This window comes from Aythya marila (genome assembly GCF_965140915.1).
Source record: "Aythya marila genome assembly, contig: HAP1_HAP1_SCAFFOLD_170, whole genome shotgun sequence".
NCBI classification, from domain to species: Eukaryota; Metazoa; Chordata; class Aves; order Anseriformes; family Anatidae; genus Aythya; species Aythya marila.
Genome location: NW_028137300.1, coordinates 358,593 through 377,961, shown reverse-complemented (window position 1 = coordinate 377,961; position 19,369 = coordinate 358,593). Strand labels below are relative to the sequence as shown.

Sequence of the window (19,369 nt, the reverse complement as noted above, 5' to 3'; positions counted from 1 at the left end):
GAAACTGTTTTGATCACAGAAAAAAATTGCTTTCTTCATAGGTTGGTTCCGAAAGGTTCTCTCAGTGAATATTTTCAGCATAACAACATCGAAGTTAATTAAAACAAAAGCACTAGTTCCTTGGGAACACTTATATCACAATTCCATGCCCAAGTAGCAAAATGATAAAATATTTACACTGTGGTAAGAGATGTTCTCTGTGGACGTCCAAAATCATCTAATCCATCCGAAGTCTATTGTCCGCACACAGCACTTATCCATCTATACGTTCGACAGATTTTTTAAACTAGGGCTAAAAAGCACATCCTCACCTGTAGATCTTTGATCCGGGTAGTACTCTAAGGCATTGTTACAGATTAGATCGATGTCCTTCAGCTAGTCTCCGGCAGCGAGGTACTGGCGCGAGTCAATTTGAGTCAGAACTGTTGAAAGATCCATCGGCTCTTTAATCCTTGTGGCATAGTCAGGTACCTGCAGATCAAATACAAGCATTCAGAGGTTTTCTTAACCTTGCACACTGTCTACCAAAATTATTCTGAAGACTTTAAATAAACAACTTCCTAAAAACTCTGAACATTTGCGATGCATCAGAAGATGCTGAAATTAACCAGTTTGCTTCTCAAAAATGGAAGGGCTCTTTCATTTTTCATTAGCGCGGCCACGAGAGGACAACAAGAAGTAGGGAGGTCAGAAGCACATGCATGGTAGAGAAGAAACACTGAGGGTGGGAGATTCATTTCACTTTGCTTCAGAAAATCACAACAGTGAAAGCTGAGCAAGCCATCCGGCATTCTCTTTGTTGTCGACATTGAGGAAAAGGTGCATGAATTGCACCTGTGAAGTACCTATTGCAGGCATCTACTTTAGAATGAGATAACTGGGCCCTGAGGTGCTCATTTCTTCCCTCAGACCAGAAGAGGAGACTAATGACCAGTTCAGATAAGGACATATGTATCTGTCTAGATTTTTCACAGCTCAAGAACCTAGGAAAAAAGGGGAAGAAAAGCCAGTGGAGGCCCACATGAAGACGACTTTGCTGATCCCCAGGTATATTCAAGTTACATCTGTCTTTGACATATACGCCCCTAGTTTAGGCTTATCTCATAAATTAAGGAGAAAAAGGCATCTAAGCAGCCAATTGGAGGAAAAAGAAAACACACTGCACTTATGGTTGATTCCTATTGAGGAGTTCCAGATGAAACAGAGAACAGGATCTCAAAACTTAGTTTTACAAACTGCTGCTCCTATTCCTGTTCCCACAGGAACTGACAGTCCAAGAAAGGGCTTCAGACTTCACTCAAGTAGTCCTGTAAATACTGTTTGTAATTATAAGGAAAGATCTCTGTGCTTTTCAGTGCTGTGACACGCCTACATATCAAAGCTTTTTCACGAGCAAACTGTGTTGGCATTTGGACTGGCTTTTTAGAATGAAACCAGGGCTTTCAGCGAATAATCCCATAAGACACATTTGAGAGTCAGCAGAAGTAAAAGCACTGCCTCTGCTTCTTGCAAAATCCTAACAGTGCAGCCCTAAAAATAAAGTTGAACCTTCCCCAAAACGCTGAGAAATACGAACACTGAGAAGTTACAGACACACACGGATCAGCACTACTTTACCTTCTGTGGGTCAACGGGCTTTGCAAATTCCCTGAAACGTCTGTCAGTGGCAAGTCTGTGAGTAACGTCCCTCAAGAAAATTCTAAGGTCACGCAAGGTATCCTCCTCTTCCTCCTCCAGCATCCCTACTTCTTCCTCTTGTAGCTTCTGAGGCTCAGCTGGTGGTGCTACAGGCACAACTTCCAATGTCCGATCAACTTCAATTCATCAGGAAAAATTAGCCAATTTACAGTACTCAAATACAAGCATACGACAAATTACTGACAGAAAATGACCACCAAAGCAAAGCCCAACGAGCTAGTAACTTTGATAGGAAAGTTTTAGATGTACTTCTCATATCCTCCTCACCTCTTTTCTTTACAGGAGGCTTAGCCACTTCATTTAGAATTAGGTCCTCAAAAAAAGGCTGCTCTCTCTGCCCTACCAGGCAACTCAATATTGCACACTTCTCCAAATTCCGTATTAAATAATTTTTGCATCTAAAGCAGAAGGAGGAGAGACATTTCAGATTTAAGGCCACAAAAATTCATCTTCTATTCCAAAAAGAAGAGTACCTTTTCAAATTAAGAATAACCTGAAGAACACAAACTGAAAAAAGTTATCTTCCTGGCCTTAAAACGCTACATTTTCACAGGCTGGCACGGCAAATTCAAATATCACCTTTAAGAATCACCTGTAGAATTAAAGTTCGCTGAAGGGATTGTACGCTACACTGGTAAAGTAATGGCTTTCACCACATCCAACAGCGCCTCCTTTGTATTTACTTGCCTTGCTGCAGCCTTTACTTAGAACCTTTATGGCTATCGAGGGAAGAGACAGGCTTCAGCAGACAAGTGAGGGCTTTTTGCTGAGTTTTTATTTCTCTACCAAAAGGTGTCTGAAGTAGCTAGTACCTCTACGTCTTCCTCCATTTTCAAGTTCTAGTATTAAAAGGTAGGTGAGGAATTTCACTACTTATTTTAGAAGGAATTTACAGCCTGTACAAAAACTTCTGTGGGAACTCAAGCACTTTCAAAGCAGTTGATAATAAACACGTCTAGGTAAGACCCGTTCTCTTCCCCCGATGACTGAGACCAAATCATCAGAATGACAACAGCGTGGTCCTGTTTTGGGCACCTTCCCTTAATGTAAACTCTCAGAAGTCAATGAAGTTCTGCACCTACTTTTACTACAGTTTATTTAGGATTACAACTAGAATTCGATTCCAAAGTTACTTTAGCAGAAATTGGAACTCAGCTTTCCAGCTTGGAAAGCTTTGGCCTATATGAAGAAAGAAACTGATTTATTTATTTTTTTTTAATCAAAGTGTTTCAATTCTCTACTAAATTGCATTATTAGCAGTTTACCCAACAGAGCATGGAATGGCAGACTGTCAGAAGAAATCTCTTCAGTAAAAACATCCTCTTGTCATTTCAAGCACTTCATATTCTTGACTGAACCACTTTGTAGCCATCAGAATTATTGTATTAATTTATTATTTGCATGCGTGAGAAAGGGGTGAAAGTCACTTGCTTGACTCAGAAAAAACCTTAAGCAGATGCTTTCACAGTATTCTTTTTCTCTAAGCAAATTTTAAGTGATTTGTTAGGGTGCCTGAGTAATAACAGCATGCATTTAAGAAAGCACAGCATTTTGATGCTGAAAGCATTCATAAATTACAAGACACTGAAGAAATAGTAAGGAAAGTATTGACAAATACCTCTTCTGGGAGATCTGAGTGACGTACATCAGACGGAGCAAGCAGCAAAACTGGCAAAAATGCTGGAATGTTACGTAGTAGAGTTAGAAAAGTAAGTTTCAAGGCAGGTCCAGCGTTGTCCCATCACAAATGGATATCTGGGACATAAATTGTGCTTGGTGCTGTCTTCTGAGCATTTCGGATCAGCTAGTGAAAAGGAAAGCTTGCGTAAGAAAACTAAAACACGTACAAGAACCTCTTAATACATAGCTACATAGCCATCTGACTGCCCCATGAAATGAAGCTACGTGAACAGAGTGGCAAGCATCCTTTCACATAAGGAATTTCTCTGTGCACCCTTTCAGATTATCAGTATTCGGACAACTCTAGTCAGAAGATGGGAAGGATATATTCAGGCAGTGGCTAGACACCGTAGCTATATGGCCACAGCCACAATCATCGCATAACAAAGAAAGGAAATGTCCCTCTTAAGGGACACATCAGTATTCAGTCGTGTAACATGTCTGTCCTTACTTGTATGGCTCTCAAACATTTCCACTAAAGGTAAAAATATTTTAAGGTAGTGATGCCAAACAAGAAAATGGATTTCCTGCCTAAAAGTAAAAACACCAAATCTGTTCATTTTTTCTAGTTAAAACCACATCACCGTGCAAATGAAGTGTTTTCTGAATGTTAATGCTTTTATTGCACATACTGCAACAGCACAAGTTGTGTATGTCCGTGCGAAAACAAAATAAACAGAAGCCCCAAACCTTGGTTGCCTTACTAATACAATTTAGAAGAAGCCTACAAAAAGTAGCCGACATGCAGTCTGATACAGAGCCATCTACTGGGAGCACACAGTCTTAGGAGGCAATGAGAACTACTTTCTGGATCCCAGTGACATGAGCAGCATTTCTTTCCACAAAGAGATGTTTATTAGCAACACCGCCCAGCTTCCTGAGCTGCTAGCAACAGCCTCACTGTAAAACTGGGTATGGAAAATGTCGACATGTACAACATCCAGATTGTTTGTGGTGCTGTCTAAAAGAAAAGGGGATTTTCAGACAGAAGCAAACATCCCAGCACATTAAAACAAGGCCACCTCCATTACCAATTAATTTTGCTCACCTTACTTGCAACTCGATTGATCTTTTACATACAGTCAGTGAATCCGATGAGAAGAAAAAGAAAAAAAGGTACCTGTCCGCAGATTTCTTCTGGCGGTGCAACGTTTGTAAGCAGAACAGAAAGGTCCAGGGTGTGAACGGGAAACTTCTCCAAAGCGTGCAACACCACGGGTGCCACGTAAGAAACCTGGCCGTACCCTTCTTTTCCTACTATTAGCAGACAGGGCTGGCATGATGTTGGTTCCCAGAAAGCACTCCTAGAACACGAGTTAAGAAAACAAGTTTATAGATGAGGTGCTGAATAGACACACAGATGTTCCAAGTAATTTTCCTATAGACTTTCTTTTCCCTCCCCAAATAATCCAAATGGCAGCGGTACATTAAATACATGTAAGATTTCCAGTTAAGTTATTCAGTCATTCCAATTGTTTCATCTTCTTCCCCTTGTTTCATCTTCTTCCCTTGTGTTTCCTATTCTTTACTAAACCAAGACTGCAAATTAATATCCCTGCAATCTTGCTTTACTACTAGGAAATAAATTGGTGAGGAGCATTTGTTTCCCCACTACAATCAGGCTGTACCTCTGCTGGCTTAAATCAAAGATGCTAGAGACTTAGCCTTGCTCTAAAGCACAGAAAATCTTCTGGACAGCACAGCAATAGAAACGGAGAAAAATAACTGATCCAGCTGTGACAACATGATCTAACTTTCCAACTGTGGGCTTGCATGACTTCCATACTAAAATATCACAAGATTAACACAACTTGGTGGCTTAACAAATAAAGACACCATTCAATTTTTTCTCAAGGTGTTTTAACAAGCCATTTCTCAGTTTTCTTTCTGCTACATAATTCACTACTGGTTTAACAATCCTGGAAAACAGAAGGGCAAAAGGTGGCAACACAAACCCACAAAGTTGGGGTATTTTTAGCTAAAAGGACAGACAGCACATTTATGTGGTCTTGAGTCTTTCAAAGAATGCCATGGATTAAGTCAACGTGTTCTGGTAGTCTACGGATCACTTTGGCTTACGAAGAGAAGCCTGGGCTTTTCAATTTGGTCATTCAGAGCAACTTCATTACAACTTTAGTCCCTCCACCCTTTCTTCTTGTGAATACCAAGCACTCCTTCAACACACAAACTTGATGTTGCCCCTTCGTCTACCACCCCTCGCACTTTTAACAGCTGGAACTGTTTACAAAGACTCAGCAGACCTGAGAATTTAAACGTAACAGGGATCTATCTTTCTTTACCTGCTGAAACAGAGGCATTTTTTCTCTGGTCCGTCAGGCATTCCATCTTTTAATTCATCTCCAGAAACCAAGGATGCATCGTCATCACTGTCAAACATATCATCTTGTAAAATAGGATTGAAATGCTCTGAAAGGCAAAAGAGGTTTGTTAACTTTCCTGAATAGCCTTTGTCTCTTTCTCTTCCATTAATACAGCTTCTAAATCAGTGCCAAAACCCTTTCTTCATTTGAGAGCACACACTGAAAGCTATTTCCTAGAGTTCAGCCCACCACAGATCTAAGGAGATGGCACAAGGCCCTACAAAGCTCTACTAAGTCCCACTGATGTGTACGTATAAGGTACGCTACTCTTGGTGATTTTTTTCTCCCCCTTAGAATAAAGGAGATTACGAACAATTTCTGCAGTTGCTAAATAGCTTAAAAAAAAAAAAAAAAACAACAAACAAGACCATTTCTTTCTGGAGGAGGTTCCCACAATGAAAGCACGTGGATAAAGGATGTGATGGCCACAGAATTCCATTCATCTAGTAAATATCAATGCTAATTGATCTCACGTGTATAGTACGATCCACAAACATTTAAATTAGGAGACTGGTTAAAAATGATGATAGCTAAAACAATATTTAGCTTAGACCAGGTATACTTGTATCCTGGTCCTGACATTCTTCAGAAAGGAATTAGAAACATTGACCTAGAAATGCTTCCCCTCCAAAGATCTGAGTTTTGATTTTTTAAAGAAAAATAGGTGCCTTATACTTCAAACCTCAAGTCAACCTCTACAAATGCTAATTATCTTAGCTGCCGTCAGAAGCAGGATGCTTCAGTAGAGAACGCATCGTCCTTTACTGTGTATTGAGTCATTCAGAGCTTCCATTTGGCATTTCAGTTTCGAATCCACAATAAAACCTATGCGTTATATTCCAGACTTGCCCAAAAGAAAGACATGCACATGCAAATAATAAAATTCTACCACCATTATGTCTGAAAGCTATAAGTTGATTGCACAAACCACAAGTTTTTGCTTTAGCAGAATTATAAAGAAGTGGATGCTGTGGTTATACCTTGCTGTCGGTCCTCCTTTAGTGCAAGCTGTGCATGCGGGAAGATCTTCTGCACAACTTGTAAAATATTCTCTACTGATCTTTGAAAAAGTGGCTTGAAAATGGGTGAGAGTGCTTGTACGGGTGAAGCCTCGATCCTGTTTGAAGCTGGAACAACCTTCTTCATAGCCATGAAAAAGTCCTTTGCTTTTATTTTAATAGAATTAACGTCTAGTAGCAACTTCTCCCTACTTGCATAAATCTGAGGATAGCATCGGCGTAGAGAGCACAGCACAGCTTCAGTACATAAAGATTTGATATCTGCACCACAGTATCCTAACAAACAAAAATCAAATGTTACATCAGTCAAGGCCCAGGTTTACAACATGCAACATTTAAAGAATTTGTAATGCCAAAACCAAACAGCTTAACAGGGAATTCAAAGTGCTACCGCTTGTGAGGAATGTTTTAACATTTCGTGTCCATAAAGAACAATTCTGTTTGAATCCTGTCTGCCTCTGGGCCCTGCACTGGCAATTTAATTCTTGAACCACAGATGCAGTGTGTCCCAGTCTCCCCCTCATTCTAGTCAATTTATCAAGTCTTCAGAAAATACTCCTTAAATTTATGAACCTGTTTGCTTTTGTTATTCCGGACTTCTATTTCTAACAGTTACAGCCTTTTTTTTCCTGTCTTCTTCGAGATTAACTTAACACTGCTATAGATGTGACTGTCCCTGTGAATGGCTGGGGAAGAATGTTTTAATTACTGGTGAAGTGTCAATAAGAAAGCTATTTGTGTTTGATGTCTGGGAGTTTCATAACAACTGATAACAACTAGTGACTGTTATGGGATACTATGCAGACCTTTGGTATCTGGCCAGGGGGCCAAGAGATTAAGAGGAAGAAAAAAGAAGCTGAAGGACGGCTGGGAGACAAGACCTGCAGAAAATGTTCTATAAACTTGGTACAGTGCCAAAGGAGTACAAAGGGGAAGGACTTGGAGAAGAAGACTACGAGCCTTCAGCATGAAAGACCCCTAGAAACCCCCAGAGGAGACTGATGCGCATGCTCCAGTAGGAGGGACTGGACCCCGGAGGCTAATTATAATAATCTAATTTTTTTGGAAGTAGTAGTGAATATGTATTAGTCTAGGAGCATCAGCTGCTTGATGTAACTGGTGTGTGCCCTGGTGGAGCGGAGACTCTCAGTGCACCCAGCACTGTTTGCTTACCTCTATTCTTTTATATTCTTCTAATAAATCCTATTTTTTTATTTAATCCTAATTTGAATCCTGAGCCATTTATACCACTCTCTGCAGGGAAGTTTCATGTTGCTCACTGCCTGATATCCTGCGCTTATGCAGCTGAAGCAGACTCCTCATCAAAAACTATACTCTTGAGGAAGATGCCCCAGAACCATTTAATGTTCTCAGACAACAAGAGGAACGACAATAAAGAGTAAATAGATGAAAGCATCTCACTCAGATTGCTATGAAGGCGTGCCAACTGCCTCGTTGACTAGTTGTGCAGCAAGGCACAAGAGCATGGGTACTGCCTGGTACAAGCTAAGGTTCTTTACAACTTGGTCACAAGCAAGAATCCATTTTGATTTCAGTCTTACCAATGCATTTCTCAGCTAGTTCATCAAGCAACATGTCCAGTGGCTGAGGGGTCCAGTCACGAGTATGAATCTTGAAAATTTCTTTTCTAGCCTGGAAGCAAAATCATTGCATTTTAGCTTGTCCCAAGTTTTCCTTAAAAATACCAACAAGAAACAAACAAACCAAAAGGCAAACAAACAAACAACAAAAAACAAAACAGTCCTCCCTCAAAACCCCTCATCTATTAATACGCTTTTCTTACTTGCTCAACTTTCAAGTATTTTACAGTTATTTAATATACACTCTGCATTTTCAACCAGGAAATTGAATATTTCTTATTTGTTACACTGCACTTTTTTCTAGGAACCTACAGTGAGAAAAGGCATTTATAGCTTCAATAACAAGTTTCCAAACTACAAGACCTAAGGACCCAGAGGAAAATACTGTAATGAAAACTTTATCCAGAAGCATTTCTTTGCTGTCCAAAAAACTTCTCTAAAACTTAGCAAGCTTTCATTGGGACAGTCTCATTACTTCATCACATTTGCTTTCCAGTCAGTAAATTCACAGAAAGCACTTCTGGCACAATGCTTCCAATTGCTACAATTACTATAAAGAAGAAAAGAATTATGACTCAAACTACTACCACTGATCCGGGGCACAATCAAATGCAAACACGTCCCCTATTCATTCATAAGGGAAGGATTGAGACCAAAAACACAACTTCATGATGAAAACACCCAAGTGGACTAAATAATTAAGCAAACAGGTACAACTTTGGGAATGAAAGGTTTGATTATAGAACTAACTACTTGGTGGTATCATCCTGACCATATATATTCAGTACCAGATTTGCCCTCCATGGAACAGCGCAGTGTCTCCACATATCACTCTTTCGTTCAAGTTGTCAATTTTTTTTCCTATAAAGTTGGACTTTGCCATGGTAGCACTAACGTTGAATTTAAGTTCTCACCTCTTTATCTGGCAAGTTGAAGAGGAACTCTCTGTCAAAGCGTCCTGGTCTTCGTAAAGTAGGACCTATACAATCCAGTCTGTTGGCAGCTCCAATTACCACGATCTCTCTTCTGTTATCTACGCCGTCCAGAAGGGTCAGAAGAGTTGAAACAATGGAACAAATAGAAAAATATAAGTTTTACTTACTGGTTCAGTAAATTTTGTTACATTCCACATGACTTTCTTCCGTGAGTAGTCATAAAGGACAAGCTTTTTAAGGACAAGACTCATTTTAAGACATAAAAAATAGGTAAGTTAACACAGACCACATGCTGATATCAGGCTTAGTAAATTGGTTTCTACTATCGTTTAGAATCACCTGTTTTGGCATTGAGTTACAAGTTTTCAGGATAAATTAACATGTTCACAGTAAATTAAACAGGTCATCGTCCTTTTTTTTTTTTTCTTTTTTTTTTTTTTTCCCAAAGATCAAGCAGATTTTATGTAGGTGCAAAACTGTAATACCTATGAATGTGGTCTTGTTTACTGGAGCACACAGGAGCGAGACCATCTATCTCATCAAAGAAAATAATTGAAGGTCGCATCTGACAGGCCTAGCAGGAAAACACTGAGTAAAACAGCATTATTTAAAGGAAAAATGCACAAAAACATCATGGTTGGAATGTCATCTAAACTAGATTTTTCACTTTAGCCTCTGGGACCTCTACTGATAGAGCTACTGGAGTATCTGGCATGACTAACAGAAGACAGCAGTCTGTGTCAACCCACTGTATCCGGGTGACAGAAAGCAAATCGTTCCAGTAGTTCTTACAGCTGACATTCACAGCAGAAACACTGGCATTTCCATTTCAGGGGGAAAAAAAAAATAACAAAATACAAAAAAAGAGCAAGTGCTACTTAAAAACGTTGACCACAGAAAATAATGGTTTCAACTCTGACAGAATACACTGTGCATTTCAACCTTACCTGTTCAAATAACACACAAAGTTGGCGTTCTGATTCCCCCACGTATTTTCTCATGCAGTCCGAAGCATTTCTCAGAAAAAATGATATTTTCCTGTCACTTCGACTATATTCACTGGCAAGTGCACGAGCAACTAGTGTTTCCCCTGTTCCTGGGGGGCCATAAAATAGACAACCTCTGCAATAAAAAAGATCCAGATAGGAAAAAAAACATCATGATGAGTACCTCCTACAACCATCGTCTCTAGAACAAACTCGTCTTTCCTAACCAAAACACATCATGTACAAGACAGCAGTAATAGCTGAAGTGTGGGTAGAGGCAGAACAGATAGAAGTTCCGCGTTTTTACAACGTTTCACAAGAAAATTCATTTTTTTCACCCAAAGAAATGAATAAGGAGGTAACTCAAACGTATAAAAACTTCAAAAGAGAGCATACTGTCCCAGAAGGACACTTCCAAAACTGCTGACAAACAGGGTGATTACAGCAAACCGGAGCCAAACGGGCAAACTTCAGCACAGAATCTGAGAATGGGCTGAATGGTGAATCACCAGTTCATTCTGCAGCAATAAACTGCATATTCTTGCTTTCACAATATGCAGAATCTGATAGTAAAGCATTTAATGCTCCTTTCAAAAGCATTAAGTTACTGGGTTTGGTCTCTCAGACCATCTATTGCTGATGGCAAGTGAGGAAGCCTAAAGCCGGAAGGAAAAGCGATGCCTTAGCACTCAGAGGAAAAAAAAAAAAAAAAAAAAAAAAGAAAGCAAAAGTAGGCAGGAAAAACAACTGGGCTTCCAGGCAACATATTACAATTGACTTCCACACTAGATAATCCCTTCTTGCTTACAGACTAATCAAGCTGACTTGTACATAAAACTGAGAACAAAACCACTCCAACCCAACTAACCCAACTTTTTAAAAACACCAGATGGTAAAACTTACAAGTTTCAGACATTGCTTATATTTTTAACCTACAAATATTCTGGATTCTATCCATTTTTAAGAAACCACTTTTTGCTACTACTAAAACAAATGTTCACCGCTGCCAAAAATGTTGAAGCATGGAAGCATATTGATACCTTAATTGAACTTTCTCCTGAAAACAGCTGACTTACGATTTATCACTGTCATGAGTTACCTTGGGGGCTGAATATTGAACTGCTGAAAAACTTCTGGATACAGGACGGGAAAAATCACCATCTCTTTCAAAGCTGCGATGTGTTCCGAAAGACCACCCATGTTCTCAAATCCAATCTAAAGAGAAATTCAACACCACAGAGTTTGTATGTTAAAGAAAGCAGCAACCTAGATCAAGGTTTCATCAGAAATTATCTCAGCACAACGCAAACATTCTGGGCAATTTTTGAAGTTGCTTTAGAGAAAACCATCAACAAAGGTAGTTCTAGATGGCGCACTGAGATCTTTCATAATCACTGGAAACACTCGCTGACACGATGATTAGTTTACCACTTACCGCATTATCTATTTGCATTGCATCTCCCTGACTTCCTCCAGCTTTCTTTTGATCCCTCTGAACTCTCTTTAGGTCCCGTTTCTGACGTTTCACTCGAAAAGTCCTGATTTGAATTAAAGAGAAGTTATAGGGCTTCTTTTTCTTTAAGATGCAGCTCGAAGATTTTTGTTTTTCATAATAATGCCAAGCAAATGTAGAAGACATTAATTAATATATTAGAAGACCTAATTAATTGACATAAACTTACACAGTTACATTTAGATAAACTTAAACATGGCTAAATATTCATTTGAAGGAGATTCATCCCTCCCCTATTCTCTACCGACAGCAACCTTCTTGGAGATGTGCTCTCGCCGTCCTCACTGCTCTCACCACCCTCCTCCGTATCACACGTGCTAAGCAAGGGAGATGAGCAAGAGGGTGTAGAATCACTGATGTCATCTGCATGTCTCCGTCTGCAAGCAAGCATATAAACCAGAAAGTTAAAAAGAAAATAGAGCAGATACTAAGTAACACCAAAAATTAAGGGAATTCTATCTCAAAATTGCCTCTGAGATCTATTTTCCAGTCCACTGTACTCCTTAGGAATCTGATTTCAAAGGCCATGACACGATTTTCCTCGTGACAACTGTCTGCTTTCAAGAATGCTCAACAAAATATCTGGCAATCAACAGCATTCTCTACGCACTAACTGCTTACAGAATCCAAAAAGCCTTTATCATTACTAAGGCAATTTATGATTTCATTTAGATCTTTTATTGTTTAAGGTTAACTGCATATAGAAACATTAGTTGATTCCAAACAGAAACTAGAGTCAGTATTTGAGTGATAACTTTTTTTTTTTTTAAATCTAACAAAACTTCCATAAAGCCTCTCCCTCTAAATCGAATAAAATTATTTTCGGTTTTAAGAAAATCCTTTGTATCCTTCAAGATTAAATAGTCTGACTAAGATTTTTAAGGGGGGATTCCGGCTTCAGTTCCAGAACCAAAGAATTTCAGTTACAGAAACTCAGACACTACCTCCATAATCATCTTATCAGCGACCCACAAATATTGGATTTAAAAAAGAAACCAACTTAAAAGTATCCACCTCCTCCCCTCCAAATAGTTCTTTCCTCTCTATCCTCAGACTACCAAAGTACTGATCATAAACTTACTCTGTAATTACCACTAAACTGAAAACCCTTTGAAGCATTATGCAGTAAAGAGACTGACAGCTCTACGGATAAGTAAGAGCTATCACTAGCCATACACCAACCTGGCACGTCTTCTATATTTTTGTGACCCAGCATTTTCAAGTGACTCTTTCTGTCTGACAGAACGCGGCTGGCCCGAGTTAGTCCTCTCTCGATCTCTTTGTCTTACTGAAAGGAAAGAATTTAGAATAATGATACAGATACATTTAAGAGAGGAGGATATCAAAAGAAAAAGAAAATGCCACGTGTTTCACTCATCCCTAATTCCAGAAGAATTTTTAACTGTTTTTGCTTTTCATCAGTGCATGGTACAAGTGGAAAACTACGCCCTGTTTAAAGGTGAACTGAAAATCACAAGAGCAAGACCATTAAGTGTGATTAATTACTGTTATAGCAAGGATACATAGCACTAAGTACGCCAAACAGCAAAGAAAGACAATGTGCACAGGACACACGTGTCTGATAAAAACAGGGAAGTTCATGTGCAGAATGAAGGTACAGAACTGAAATAGAACTGTGTGCGCAAACACGTCTTTGCATTCAAAAATTTTATCTCACTTATGTGCAAGAAATAAGGTTTTAAGAGAAACTGTGCGTTCAACCTACTTTCCATAGGAGCTTGGTAGCGGTCAACAGGTTTACTCTGTCGAAGGTTGTAACGCCTTGGAACATCTTCACCACCATTTTCTTTGTTCTCACTTCCTCTTGATGTTTGTACTGTACCACAAAATGACACCGAATCGTTAAGTACTTTTGCAAATTATATGAAATCCAAAATGCATTACACAGATGCCCGTCAGTTTTAGTATTAGCATTATTTTAATGACACAGTGGATCCTGCAAAACCTTAAGATGAATTTATGCAAGTCACGTTTCAGAAATCACAAATCCTAGCAGATGAGCATGCATCTGGACATTGTTCTGTGCTCTCTGAAACTGCTGATGGACTTGTCGTCAGCCTCAGTGTTTAACAACAGGCAAAATTCTGTCATATTGCTTAGCTAAGATGCAGATCTTCTGAAAACAGCTATTTCAGAAAGTCACTTCTTAGTTTGAGAAAGTATTTAATGGAAAGGGTTTTAATAATCTGCAGTGCTAAGACTAAGCATAGTAATCTAAGTCCAAGTCTAGCTCTGCCACAAATTCTGTGAGCAATAATGGGCCAGACACAGGCTTGAAGCTCACCAATGAGAAAACAATGCCAAATGCACATAAGCTTAGGCCATTAGCTTCTGTCAAGTAACCTGAAGTTGTTTCCTGAAAGATGGTAAAAAACGCAAGAACCAGAGTGCAATCATCTACTGGGTTCTGGTGAATATCCTCTCACGTTAACAGCAGGACACCGAGGAAGGAACGTACATACTCCGTTCACCTACCTGTTTGCCACAAGGACTTATCTTTTTTTCTTGGAAAGCACTGCCCTCTCTGGTTTTTATTTTTTAACCCCAAAGGTTGCATTGCTTTCTGAATGCGAGGTAGGTGCCATGGGGTATACAGACAGCACACGGAAAACTGAGCGATCGGGAAATGAGTTTGTGATCACTACCATCTCCAGTCCTTGGTGTTCCAACACTTCTATCACAAAAGCATGAATTTCTCTGCTTTATTGCTCCTCTAACCCTTTCCTTTGTTCCAGTAACTTCCTTTATAACAACACTGACACTTTCCTCACTCTTTTCTGGCGTATTTTTCATTATAAAAGTATAGTCTACCTCTTTCCTGATTTAAAATTGTAGTTTGCATTTTGATCATCAATTAATTGCCCCGGGCTCATTTCCCATTCAACGTGCTATTTAAAATTCCTCTCTACAAGTCTCTACTGCGCAGCTCCCTGAAACCCACACACTTTAACCAAGCTTCTCCCTCTAGACTGGCGCCCGCCTTGTATTCAAGCTACTCTTAAGACTTTGAGCTAATGTTTTCCTAACTAAACCTCCAAAGGAGTCAACTCTGCTTCTCCCTTACTAGTCCATGGCCCAGCCATTCTTCCTCTGAAGAACTTCCCTCGGGTTCCCACCTGCCACTGTGCATCTCTCTGCTCCTCTGGGCCTCTGAAGGGAGGAGCAAAGTATTTTCTGGGGCTCAGCCTCCTCTCACTGTCTCTTTGAGCTCCTTTGCAGGTGTGCAGCTGAGCTCTATCACATAATCTAACTCATCAGCTATCTACTGCAACACCCTTTTCGGTCCTTAAGTACACTCTTGCCCTCTTCTGATCTGTTTAGAAAGCTCCTACGAGGATGATCTAATTTACTGCCTTAATCACAACTAACATTCTTCTTAAAAACTGTAAGTTTTCCCATCACTTCCAAGTTCATACGGTCTTTCGTGGCTTAACCTCATTCCACAAGACCTTGTCCGGGGAGAGGAGAAAAAAAATAATAGAAAAAAACCCTAGGGGTCAGCCTTGTCGAGGGAAATTGACAATTCCCGTCTGTTACTATTGCAACAAGAAGAGACATGTTCAGAGGAAATATCATTAGCGGGAACAAGATGAGAAAATATTCAAAGAAGAATAGGGGTGTCAGGGGCTATATCTTCTGGGGACTTCAACATCAACAGAGCTGTTGATAAAACTATTAATTGGTCCCCATAAAGAGGAAGTCTTATTTTCAGTAGACACAGGGGCTGAAAAATCCACTATTCAAAAACTTCCAAAAGGAATAGAAGAAGGGAAGAGTTGCATGTCTGTAATAGGGGCAAAAGGAGAGCCCTTTAAGGTACCTGTTTTGAAAGATGTAGAAACAGAAATAGATAAAAAAATCTGTCTTAATGATTTACTTTTGCTCGCTGAAGCGGAGTACAATTTACTAGGAAGGGATTTGATTTTAAAATTAAACTTAAGCATTCAAAGCCAAGGGGATAAATTGCAGATTAAATTATACACTTTGACACAAAAAGACGAAGAATTCATTAACCCTTCAGTGTGCTATAAGGAAGGGGAAATTGGAAAAATAGAAATGGACCCCATAAATGTTCAAATAATGGATCCACATCGTCCAATTAGAATTAAACAATACCCTATACCAATGGAGGGTCGAAAAGGATTAAAACCCATAGACTTCTGGAAAAAGGAACTCTAGAACCGTGTATGTCACCTCATAATACACCCATCCTCCCTGTAAAGAAATCGGATGGGTCATACAGGACCTGAGAGCTGTAAATCAGCGAACAGTCACTAAATTCCTTGTGGTGGCAAAACCTTATACTTTACTAAGTCATATCTCTCCCAAACATACTTGGTATAGCGTAATAGATCTGAAAGATGCCTTTTGGGCCTGCCCTCTGGATGAAAAATCCAGATTATTTTGCTTTTGAGTGGGAGGACCCTGAAACGGGATGGAAACAACAATTAAGGTGGACCGTGCTACCACAGGGGTTTACAGAGTCACCAAATCTATTTGGACCAACTTTAGAAAAAGTTTTACAAGATTTTGCATTACCCAGGGAGGTAAAATTATTGCAGTATGTGGATGATCTATTAGTAGCAGGAGAAACTGAAGAGGGAACCCGAGAAGCTCCTATTAAATTGTTCAGTTTCCTGGGAGAAAAGGGATTCAAGGTGTCTCGATCAAAATTACAATTTGTGGAACAGGAAGTAAAATACTCAGGACATTGGTTAAGTAAGGGAAAAAAGAAGTTAGATCCTGACAGGGTATCTGGGATCCTATCCTTAAGACCCCCACAAACTAAAAAGGAAATCCAGCAAATACTGGGATTATTAGGATACTGTAGACCATGGCTTGAAAGCTACAGTGAAAAAGTTAAATTCTTATATGAGAAATTAAGAACCAACTTAAGTGGTCTGCAGAAGATAATCAACAATTTGAAGAAATAAAAGAGGCATTAATACAAGCACCTGTGTTGAGCCTTCTGGATCTGGAAAAACCTTTTTATCCCTTTGTGAACACATCAAACCAGGCGGCATATGGAGTTCGTACTCAAGACTGGGCAGGAATTAAGAAACCCGTGGGGTATTGTTCTAAGTTACTTGGTCCAGTAAGTAGAGGGTGGCCTGCTTGTCTCCAAGCTTTGGTCGCTACGGCATTATTAATAGAGGAAGTTAGAAAGATCACTTGTAATGCTCCCTTAAAAGTGTATACTCCACACAACGTCAGAAGTGTCTTACAACAGAAAGCAGAGAAATGGTTAACAGACAGCCAGATCCTAAAGTATGAAGCTATACTAATTGACTCCCCTGACTTAGAACTAAGGGTAAGCTCTGCTCAGAGTCCAGCACAATTTTTGTTCGGAAAACCATCAGAGGAATTACAACATAACTGTTTAGAGGTAATTGAGACCCAGACTAAAGGAAGACCCGATTTAAGAGATACTGAATTAGAGAAGGGAGAAGCACTGTTCATAGATGGCTCCTCCTGAGTAGTGGAGGGAAAAAGAAAATCAGGATATGCAATAATTAATAAGCACCTGGAACCTGTGGAATCAGGACCCTTGAGTCTATCATGGTCAGCTCAGGCTCGTGAGCTGTATGTCCTATATAGGGCCGTGGAACTATTAAAGGGGAAAAGTGGAACTATATATACAGATTCTAAATATGCATATGGGGTGGTTCATACCTTCGGAAGAATTTGTGAAGAAAGAGGTTTCGTTAATACTCAAGGGAGGAATCTTATACATCAAGAATTAATAATAAAAAATTTAAGGGCATTAAGAGAACCAAAAGAAATAGCAGTGGTACATGTAAAAGGACACCAAAGAGGATTAGATTACCACACCAGAGGGAACAATCTAGCAGATAAAGAAGCTCAGGAAGCAGCCTTGAGAACTCAGGCTGCTAAAATTAATACAGTACAGGAGGAAGAAAGACGAGAGGGAGAAGAAAAAAAGTTTACTCCTGAAGAACAGACAAAACTGGAAAAAACAGGTGCTAGATTAGAACAAGGAAAATGGACATTGCCAGACAGGCGAGAGATATTACCACAAGCTTATGCAAGGCAAAGATTGGAACGTTTGCATACACAAACACATTGGGGTACAAAAGCATTAAGTAATCACTTACTTCAACAATTTGGTTGCATAGGGGTTTTTGAAATAGCAAAGCAAATCACACAAGGTTGTTTAACTTGTCAGAAGATAAATAAGAAAGTGTTTTGACAAGCAGCCGCGGGAGGAAGAAAAACAGCTTATAGGCCTTTCGAGAAAGTACAAGTTGATTTCACTGAATTGCCCAAGGTAGGGAGGATAACGTATTTATTGGTAATAGTAGATCATTTAATACAATGGGTAGAAGCTTATCCCGTAGCACCAGCTACGGCACAAATGGTGGCAAAAAATTTATTAGAACACCTGATACCTAGATATGGGATAATCCAGTACATTGATTCTGATCAGGGCACACACTTTACTTCTAAAATAATAAGATTATTGTGTCAATCATTAGGTATTCCATGGGAATATCATACTCCATGGCACCCACAAAGCTCAGGAAAAGTAGAGAGAATGAATCAAACAATGAAACAACAATTGGCTAAATTAATGATTGAGACGCAAATGCCCTGGACAAAATGCTTACCATTGGCACTTCTAAACATAAGAACTAAACCACACAGTGAGACTGGATTATCACCATATGAAATGTTATATGGTATGCCTTATTCACAGGGAATGCCTCTGGGAAACAATGTAGTTGAGGATTGTAGTATCCAGAAATATGCAATTACTATTGGGAAAAGATTGCAAGAGCTAAGAGAAATTGGAAGAATGGCTCAGACACCACCTTTAGGGTTTGCTATTCATCAAATACAACCAGGGGACAAGGTCTTAATAAAAACTTGGAGGGAAGAATCATTACACGCCCGGTGGAAGGGACCATACCTTGTTTTACTTACCACTGAAACAGCTGTGAGAACAGCAGAAAGGGGTTGGACCCATGCATCTAGAGTAAAAGGACCAATAAATACCCAAACTTGGAGGGTTGAGTCTGCTCCTGGGGAACTGAAATTAAAGCTAAAAAAGAACTAATGTGCTGGCAATAAGGCTCTGCATAAATTAAGAATGCCAGAAGAAGGGGACAAGCCTGAAGGGAAGAAAGGGAGAAGGCAAGACCGGGGCAGGACCCTCCACTGCGGTGTGTATAGTCTACCAAGGGAGGCAACCCCTACGGGTATTGACTGCCGAGTGGGAGGGCCTCAACCGGACTTCGCCCACACTAAAGCCAGGTTGTCCCAGGAAAAAGAAACAAACAAGCAAACAAAAATATATTTATATAATAAATACGATTATTATTATTATTTTTTAACCTATTGTAATTAGTTTTCCAGGAGCTGGATCACCCTCAAAGGCTGAACAGTAACCCAAGCTCAAATAGATCCTGGAAGTGGGCCCAACCCCTTGATTGGAGGCATTTCTCACACCCCCACGATAACCCCTGGATGACGCAGAAGGATGTTATACTTCCTGGTACTATTTTTACAGGGGC

At 39.7% G+C, this 19,369-nt stretch overlaps 1 protein-coding gene across 1 annotated transcript in view; it reads right to left on the bottom strand.

Moving 5' to 3' along the window:
• LOC309890936 (ATPase family AAA domain-containing protein 2-like) overlaps positions 1-19,369 on the bottom strand; it is a gene marked incomplete at both ends in the record, with an annotated part of 165,559 nt that overhangs the window by 118,442 nt on the left and 27,748 nt on the right. Inside the window, 5 exons of the mRNA XM_082785327.1 lie at positions 9,800-9,888; positions 10,262-10,436; positions 11,400-11,515; positions 11,736-11,838; positions 12,062-12,190. Of these exons, the coding sequence (XP_082641453.1) occupies positions 9,800-9,888; positions 10,262-10,436; positions 11,400-11,515; positions 11,736-11,838; positions 12,062-12,190 (612 nt within the window). The remainder of the gene's footprint in view (positions 1-9,799; positions 9,889-10,261; positions 10,437-11,399; positions 11,516-11,735; positions 11,839-12,061; positions 12,191-19,369) is intronic.